The sequence below is a fragment of the Quercus lobata genome, chromosome 5 (assembly GCF_001633185.2).
Source record: "Quercus lobata isolate SW786 chromosome 5, ValleyOak3.0 Primary Assembly, whole genome shotgun sequence".
NCBI classification, from domain to species: Eukaryota; Viridiplantae; Streptophyta; class Magnoliopsida; order Fagales; family Fagaceae; genus Quercus; species Quercus lobata.
The window spans coordinates 1,404,004-1,413,162 of record NC_044908.1 but is presented as its reverse complement, the minus strand read 5'-3'; the positions used below and the strand labels follow the sequence as shown (position 1 = coordinate 1,413,162).

Below are 9,159 nucleotides of genomic sequence, written 5' to 3'. Positions count from 1 at the left end.
TTGATAAATGATAATCCTAGCAAAATATCTTTGAGGGAAGCCCACTTAAGACTCTGGATTTGTGATGGCCTTGTCATGTAGTGACAGACAAGAAAAGAAAGTGGCGTATAACAAGGATAAGTGATATTTATCTTACAATTGAAAGGGATAGAAAAGAAATTGAGCACTTTTTTCTTTGGTTGAGAAAAAGCTCTACTTCAAATTATCCTTATCAGCTTGTTTTATTATACTCTTGAATATGGAAAAAATAGTACTACAGCAGAAATTTCATCTGCTTACGATATATAACAAGAAATTCCAACTCTTTCACTTTCCCCTTCCCACTCTACATCATCTTCACTTGCAAATGCACAATATATGATTCTAGCTATGAGACTATCGCCCAATTTATTTGATATCGGATTGGCCTAGGCTCATGTCTCTGACTTATTTCCTCTAGGAGGATTTGAGTCTCACGTCTGTCACTATTGCAACAATCTCTATAAGATGCCACCATGTTCTTCGTAGAAGTTTCTAATTCTCTCATTTCATCCAATACAATTTGTCTGTTCCGGCACTCTATGCTACAGAAGTCTTGGTCACCCCTGCATTAACATAACATCAATTATTTTGATTGATATTCATATCACTAGAGCACAAAATTTAGTGAATGGCAAGACTTAAATACAGTAATGGACTAACATATTTTACAAAATACTATCATACTAGTAAGATAACTGTCACTCTAATTAACAAGAAATGTAATAAGATTAATTACCTGTACATGTACACATCTTTATCAAGGCTTAGTTTCTTGTCACATAGGTAACACATTTTTAGAAAGCTAGATTCAAGAGATTTGGTATGAAGATGAATTAGTGGGAATTGAGAGGTGGGTTGGGTTAATTTCAATGAGGATTTGACAAGGATATTGGATTCACCATGTGAAATCTGTGTAAGGATCTGTAACCCAACAGCGAATGAAGTGCGGTTGTTTGAGATTGCATGGCCTGCATAGCTGGATTTATTATGTTGTTTACTCTGCTTATTAACCTCATCTTCCATTTTGAAGGGACTCTTGAACTCTAGAAGCAATTTTTTTGTTATGCAGATTGGAGAGAGAGAGAGGAATTTAATGAAGTTGTGAAGTGGATAAGTGAACGATATTTGAAGGCATTTGGTACACACTCAGAAGGAAAACGACATGTTTTACTGTTGTTGGTACTGTTTTTGCTTCCCACGTGCTTCATTTTGTTTTGTCTACAATAATTTTATAATCTTTACCGCGTTTTGCATTGCATGCTTTGACTAAAGACTAAAGTTTAAACAAAAATTATATTGTAAGAAATTATTAAAGGACCCAAGAAAAGAAGGACGAAAGAAAGAGTAAGAGGGATTTAGGGACTTTGTTTTACGAAAGGGAAGACCATTGGCTTCGAAATCCAATTGCTGTCTCGGTCGTGCTGTTCCTTCTTGGCTAATGTCTGCCATGTAGAAAAGGAAGAAACAAAATTTAGTATAATGCTGTAGAATGAGACAATAGTAAGATATGAGCAAATTGGTTATATACATTCTTTGTTAAAATACATATTGGCAATTTCAAATTAATTTAGTTTTGCTATCAATTTGATCCATAGTATTTCAAATTTTGTTATTTTAATCCCCAAGTACATAATTGTTTAAGGTAGTCATCTTTCTTGCAAGCAATGCATGAGACTCATGACTTTATTAATTCTTATTGATAGTTTTATATATGGTAAAAGACTATTTTGGTCCTTAAATTTTACCAAAATTTTATTTTTCATTTTTAAACTATATATAAGAAGTTCATTTTTCGTCTAACTATTAAACAGTTCATTTTTCATTTCTAAAATATTGAAAATATTTTATTTATGTTCTTAAAATTTAAAAATATCTTTTTCATCCCTAAACTTTTGAAAAATATTATTTTTCATCCCTACTTTTTTTTTAACTAAATTATTGAAAAAAAATCTTTACAAAGTTAAAGGATGAAAAAAAAAAATTTAAGTTTAGGGATGAAATTTTTTTTTAGAGAGATTTAAGGACCATAATAGTATTTTACCATTTTATATATTTATGAATGATAGTTTTTCATTTTATCTAGACAATTCCTTATAGAGTTGATGCCACTTATGACTCTAATGTATTGCTCATTGCACACAAAAAATAAAAATTATACTTGCAAAAAAAAAAAATGTTTATATACACAATTATTTTTAAGTTAACATATTTTGACCTCCCTAACAAAATATTGAACAGCCACTTGAGAATCTCAAGAATTTGGATGAAACAAAAGTAGAGTAATGCCAACATCTATGACATTTTTACAACAAACTCTAAGTGGCAAGCTATTACAAGTTTGAAACTGGGTCCACCATTGACATCACATTTTTATCCATCAATAATAGCTTGACACCAAAAATTTGTTGTAAAAATACTGTAGCCTGTAGCATTTCTAACAAAAATAACATTTGGCCCTCAAACATGATTCTTAAACCCTTAAACAAAAACATAATAAATAAAAGTCCAAAATAAACAATAAAAATTTGTCCAAATTGTTGTGAAAATATATAAACCCACTTGCACAAGATTAAAGAAGAGAAAAGAAAAATAGACACAAAGAATTTATGTGGTTCAACAATATGCCTACGTTCACAAGCGGTGATAGAGAAAATTCTACCATATGCAAGGAGATTACAATAATAGCAAAATAGCACTCTCACCAGACCTAAACCCTAAATAGACCATTGGCTCTCTCACATAGAATAAAGCACTGTATTGTATTTGCACTAGTTTTATAGCTAGCCTCTTTCTCTTAATTGTACAATATTATTCCTTAAGTCGTAACATAGTGTATGTACACACACACACACACTTAGGGGTGTCCATGGGTTGGGTCGGTTCAGGTTTGGGTTCAACCCAAATTCGACCCAACTAAATCAGGTGGCAGAAAAGAGCACCCGTCGCTGACTAAAGAGGAGATTGGATTAGATCAAATCAGTTGTCGAGTGAGGCAAATCAGGTTTTAGTCAAAATCGAGAGCAACGAATCTTGGCAGAGAAGCAATCGAAGATAGTAGACTTGGGCGAAGCTACACTTGGCAAAGAAAGATTTGGGCTTGGAGAAGACAAATTGGAGTATGAAGAAGATAGATTAGGGAACAGTGAAGGAGATTAAGGCACAACAAGGGAGATCGGGCATGGCGTAAATAGATTTAAGCACTGTGAGGTGGGAGATCGAGCATGACGAAGGTAGATTTGAGAACAGCAAATGCAGATCTGAACTAAGTATCTAACAGTGAAGGGGGTGGCGGTCGGGTAGGTTTGAATCAGGTTTCCAATGGGATGGGAGCACCCACCACACACTGCCAAGGTGCTGGTTCGGCCAATAGTCAACTTGGGTTCGGGCAGTTTTGTTGAGTGGTTCGGGTGGCAGTTTCCGATGGACAGTCCTACCACACTTACAAAGTCGGCTAATGTATCCTAATACAACTAGGACTTGATTTGTTTGTGTCATGATATATAACTCCAAAACCAAATATGACATGGTTTCCTACTTCCACTAGAGCAAACTAAGGCCACCAACTTTGCCAAATATCCAAAGTCAAGTCATATCACAACACAAATAATAGCAACCAAAAAAAAAAAAAAAAACCTCAATTAACAACAAGATTATGTCAAACAACAACAAATAAACAAAATATTCAACAAAATGTTCATTAAAAAACAAAGAATAAAAATTTCTAGTTATTCAAGTTTGTAACTCGTACAATCCATTCCATAAAAATAATCTATAATTTCTTCTTCTTCTTTTTTTAATACCAAGAGAGATATTGTGAGTTGTGAATTCTCCTCGATGGCCAACTTTGCCCTCTTTGGCGATTTGGCTCATGTTCGTAGCAGGTATCGTCCGTTGCTCTCTATCTATTACTTTCTCCTTATTTCTATTCTCTGATAATTAAAAAATTTCTTGCTTTATTATTTTAATTTCAATATTCTCCGTTTTCACATTATCTCTCACCAATCCCTTTTAGGTTTTTCATTTTACTAGTAGAAGAAATTTGTAAAACTTCATGTATTTACTTTCTTTTTTTCTTTTTTTGGTGATGTTGATAAATTCAAATTCTCTTTGTTTTAGATTCTTTATCAATTAACTTTCTTAATGACTATTTAAAAAAAAAATTCCACTGCTGCCACTGGTTGATGCATGGCCATCCATCCAGATTCAATATTAATTTTGGTCTTTCTTATCATTTGCTATCTGTGGGGGAACGTATAACCAATAAGTTATGAGAAGTTGAAAGAAATCTTGAGATTACCTTTGTCCAAGGGCAATCCAAAAGATAAATTATTTTCCATTCATTTTCTGAACTTCATAGTGTTGAGAAAGGGTATCATTTGTTTAGATCATAGATGTCTTATAGTCAATCTAGATCATAGATGTCTTATAGTCATCTGATAATCAATCAAGATCTAGTTCATTTGTGAGCCTTACTAAATTGAATCGCCCTCCTAAATGTTTGCTCTTCTTATGGAAAATAATTCACAACGCTTTATCTAGATCTGTTAAAGCTGAGTTGCAAAAGGGACTGCTTGATCATCTTTTTCTGTTAAAACAAGAGTTAGAGAAATTTGGTTTGCTTCTAATTGTGCACTTAAATATGATTTGTTACAGCCTCAATTAATTGGATTCTGGCTGGACCAGTGGATTAATACTTATTTTGAGGATCCAGTTGCTTGTAATACTTGTTGGTGTTTTATGGTCTGTTTGAATCTTCAGGAATAAGGTTGCACTGGAGGGATGAGTTTCTTGAACAAATTCTATAGCGGAGTGTAACAGAAGATGGGCTACTAGTTGTGAAACTGTTTTAACCGCAGGGAATGTTTTAGTAAATGTAATGGCTACTAGTAGGAACCAGAAGTTTTTAATTATGGTAGTTGTGAGTGGAAAGCTATTTTGTTGGTTGTCGGTGTTTAAAACCAGAAAATGGAAATCTAGTGAGGTTGTTTTTTAATGTAGGGGTGGGATGGGGAGAAGGTGATTAGCTGGCTGTTTTTGTGGAAGAGCAAAATCAAAGCGTGAAGCGCTATTAGCATATGGTTTGTTTTTGGTACCGAGTATAGTTGGTCTCTATGTGGCACCATGTAAGAACGGTGAAACACGCTACTGCCAAATCAAAGCATATTGATAAAAGATAATCGTAGCAAAATATCTTTGAGGGGAGCCCACTTAAGATTGTGGATTTGTGATGGCCTTGTCTTGTAGTAACATACAAGCAGAAAAGAAAGTGACATATAACAAGGATAAGTGATATTTATCTTACAATTGAAAGGGAAAGAAGAGAAATTGAGCACTCTTTTCTTTGGTTGAGAAAAAGCGCTAATTCAAATCATCTTTATCGGCTTGTCTTATTATACTCTTGAATATGGAAAAAATAGTACTGCAGCAGAAATTTCATCTGCTTACCATATATAACAAAAAATCCCAACTCTTCCACCTTTCCCTTCCCAATCTCTTCATCATCTTCACTTGCAAATACACAATAAAAGAGTGTTAAACCATGAACTATATATGATTCTATGACACTATCGCCCAATTTATTTGACAACGGATTGGCCTAGGCTCATGTCTCTGACGTATTTCCTCAAGGAGCATTTGAGTCTCACGTCTGCCACTATTGCAACAATGTCTATAAGATGCCACCATGTTCTTCGTAGAAGCTTCTAATTCTTTCATTTCATCCAATACAATTTGTCTGTTCCGGCACTCTATACTACAGAAGCCTTGGTCACCCCTGCATTAACATAACATCAATTAGTTTAATCCATAGCATTGGAGCACAAAATTTAGCGAAAGGCAAGACTTAAATACAGTAATGAACTTGCATATTTTACAAAATACTATCATACTAGTAAGATAACTTTCGCTCTAATTAACAAGAAATGTAATAAGATTAATTACCTGTACATGTACACATCTTTATCAGGGCTTAGTTCCTTATCACATAGGTGACACACTTTTAGAAAGCAAGATTCAAGAGATTTGGTCTGAAGATGAAGTGGGAATTGAGGATGAGAGGTGGGTTGGGTTAATTTCAATGCGGATTTCACAAGGATATTGGATTCACCATGTGAAACCTGTGTAAGGATTCGTAACCCAACAGCTAATGAAGTGTTGTTGTATGAGATTGCATGGCCTGCATAGCTGGACTTACCATGTTGTTTACTCTGCTTATTAACTTCATCTTCCATTTTGAAGGGACTCTTGAACTTTAGAAGCATTTTGTTTATTATGCAGAGAGAGAGAGAGAAGAGGGAGGAATTTGATGAAGTTGGAGAATGGATGAGTGAAAGATATTTGAAGGCATTTGGTCCACACACAGAAAAATAATGACACAAGGAAAACGACATGTTTTACTGTTGTTGGTACTTTTTTGTTTCCCACGTGCTTCATTTTCTTTTGTATATAATAATTTTATAATCTTTACCGAATTTTGCATTGCATGCTTTGTCTAAAGACTAAAGCTTAAACAAAAATTATATTCTAAAAAATTATAGTTCCTATGTGTTTGGCTGCAATTTCACGTGCATTTGTCTCCCCTTTTAAAAAAATTAGTTTATTTTATAATTCAATTTATTTTTATTAGTATTTATAGATTTTAATGCATATTTTAATATTATTTATAAGTTCCATTATACTATTTCAATTAATTTTTACTTTTATTTACAGTATTTTCAATAAAAAAATTTTTAATTTCGGTAAAATAAACAGATTTCAAATAAAAAGTTAATTTATTTTACTATTCAGCTTATTTTTGCTATTATTCTTGATCCTACTGCACTTTTTAATATTATTTAGAGGTTTTACTATATTATTTCAATTAATTTTTATTTTTATCTACAATACTTTCAACAAAAATTTTTCAATTTTAACAAAATAAACAGATCTAAATACACCAAATCATTCAAAAATTTTCAAACCTTTGATTTTGCGGACCCACGAAGTAATAAACACTATAACATGTAATGAGAAACGTGAAAAATGTGCAAGTAGAAGTAGAAGGAACATGTGGAGTTTATTCAATTCATCGTATGTTGGGCTGGCCCAGACCATCGAGAAAAAAAAAAGGACGGTGGTACGGGAAAAGCCACAAATGCTGGACGTGAAAAGTGAAAACATCACGCACCGTTGGATTTGTGATTTGTCAATGATGTAACATGATCTTTTGCAAGGATTGGTGGGTGATTCCAGTTTAGGGGGGAGAATATAAAAAATAATCTAAAAATATTAATCAATAGTAATAATAAAATTATAAATAGTAGTAATTGTCATACAAAATCTAATAATATTAAACAATTGTAAAACATTTGATTCATAGTTACTAAAGATTAATCATCATAGTTACTAAAGTTTAGATATATAATTTGATTCCTCAAAATAAATTTAAAAAATAAATTTCAACTTTTATTTCTCTATTATTCTAATTATTTAAAATTTGGATTTCTATGAAAATGCAAGAGATTGAGGAAAAAAAGATAATGTTTTAGTAGCATACAAGACATTATTATTATTATGATCAAAAAATTATTATTATTATTATTATTATTATTATTATTTTGTGTAAAGTATGACATGAGGATGAATATTTCATGTCTTGATCCGATGACAAATAGCTATCATTAAGAATGGACTCTATAAATTAAATCTCTCTTCAAAAAAATAAGTAAAACATAAGGGTGAATATTGGTGAAAAGTTTAACTAAGTGAGAGTTTGGATTCAACTTATTCCTGCGTTTGCGTTTTTGTGTTTCTTTTTTTTTTTTTTTGCCTGCCGTTGTTTTTGACTTTTCAATCTATTTACTGCACACTTTTCATCAACTCGTGCACTATTCGCAGCAAAATAAGCGGTGGAGTGCACACAGTGGGTCCCATTTACTGTTCACAGACCCCACAAATATCACTTTTCAGTAACTTTTTCATTAAAAATGGGTCTTACGGCACTATTCACACATTTAAAAATTATTTTGCTACAATGTTTTCAGTTTTCAATTTCAGCAACTTTCAGTTTTAGCAACAATAAGTTGTATTCAAATGGTCCCTAAAAGTAAAGGTAAGAGTTGGGTTTGGTGACATTTATTTAGAGTTATTGTTTAAAGTGAAAGAAGTTGTTTAAGTAACCCACAAAATTTCACAATATTTTTTTAATAAATTGAAGTGTCAATACATTATTGGTAAAAATAAAATAAAATAAAATAAATTATTTTAGGCTTATTTTGATTAAAAAATAAGAGTATTGTAAAAATATTGTAAGATTTTATTATGATTATAAACTTTTTTTTTTTTTTGGTCAAATGTTTATAAACTTTTAAATTTGTGTTTATAAACTATTAACCAAAAAAAAAACTTTTAAATTTGTGTTTTTCTTTTTATTTTTTATTTAATGTCAGGATACAGGAAGTTTGTGCAGAACTCAACTTTAGACAGACGGATATTTTAGGAGGTTAGTATGGGTAGGTGCCCCCTCTGGGTCCGCCCCTGGTGCCTACAGACCTATCTGTCGGCTTGGGGTGAAATGGGTCCAGGTCCAGCACTCACAGATCCATGCATGTCCCATGGGTCTGAAAAAGTGGTGTTTTTGCAGCCACGTGATTGCAAAAATTAAATATAAAATAACGATGTATTTTGTGTTTAAATATTTATTTAATATATTTTGTGTATTTGTTTATTTATTTATTTTATACATGTTACCGGTTCAAAAACATTTCGAGGAGCATTCTCATCCAATTATATATATAGAATTCATAAAAAATGCAAATATATATATATATATATATATAATTTTAGCATAAAGGAGAGGGGGGATTAGCTTCTTTTGATTCTCTATTTTGCATAAAATTATACACAACGCTACAGTGCTTATCTAAATATATACAAGCATTTCTTATGCAAAAAGCTTCCCCCATTTTACTTTTCTCTATCCTCTAAACTCATTTGGATAGAAAAATAATTACTTTAAAAGGGGAGAAATTGTTAATATCAATATAAATAAAAATATGACCATGTTAGTTTAGTTAGTTCACATATATTTCATAAGTTCTACTAATTTAAGCACGTAATTATTTTTTTATAATTTTATGCATTTGTTATTAAATTTACTTT

General features: G+C 31.8%; 2 protein-coding genes across 2 annotated transcripts; both read right to left on the bottom strand.

Annotated features, from left to right (window-relative positions):
• Nucleotides 1-218: 218 nt before the first annotated feature.
• LOC115988595 (FCS-Like Zinc finger 17-like) lies at nucleotides 219-1,099 on the bottom strand. Its single transcript, XM_031112159.1, has 2 exons — nucleotides 758-1,099; nucleotides 219-584 (listed from the first exon to the last, which is right to left on the bottom strand). Exons 1-2 carry the CDS (start codon nucleotides 1,042-1,044, stop codon nucleotides 368-370), a joined length of 504 nt encoding a protein of 167 aa, XP_030968019.1. The 5' UTR covers nucleotides 1,045-1,099; the 3' UTR covers nucleotides 219-367.
• Nucleotides 1,100-5,267: 4,168 nt separating this feature from the next.
• LOC115992185 (FCS-Like Zinc finger 17-like) lies at nucleotides 5,268-6,328 on the bottom strand. Its single transcript, XM_031116274.1, has 2 exons — nucleotides 5,962-6,328; nucleotides 5,268-5,794 (listed from the first exon to the last, which is right to left on the bottom strand). The coding sequence occupies exons 1-2, from the start codon at nucleotides 6,279-6,281 to the stop codon at nucleotides 5,578-5,580; spliced, it is 537 nt and encodes a 178-aa protein (XP_030972134.1). The 5' UTR covers nucleotides 6,282-6,328; the 3' UTR covers nucleotides 5,268-5,577.
• Between the last annotated feature and the right edge of the window lie 2,831 nt (nucleotides 6,329-9,159).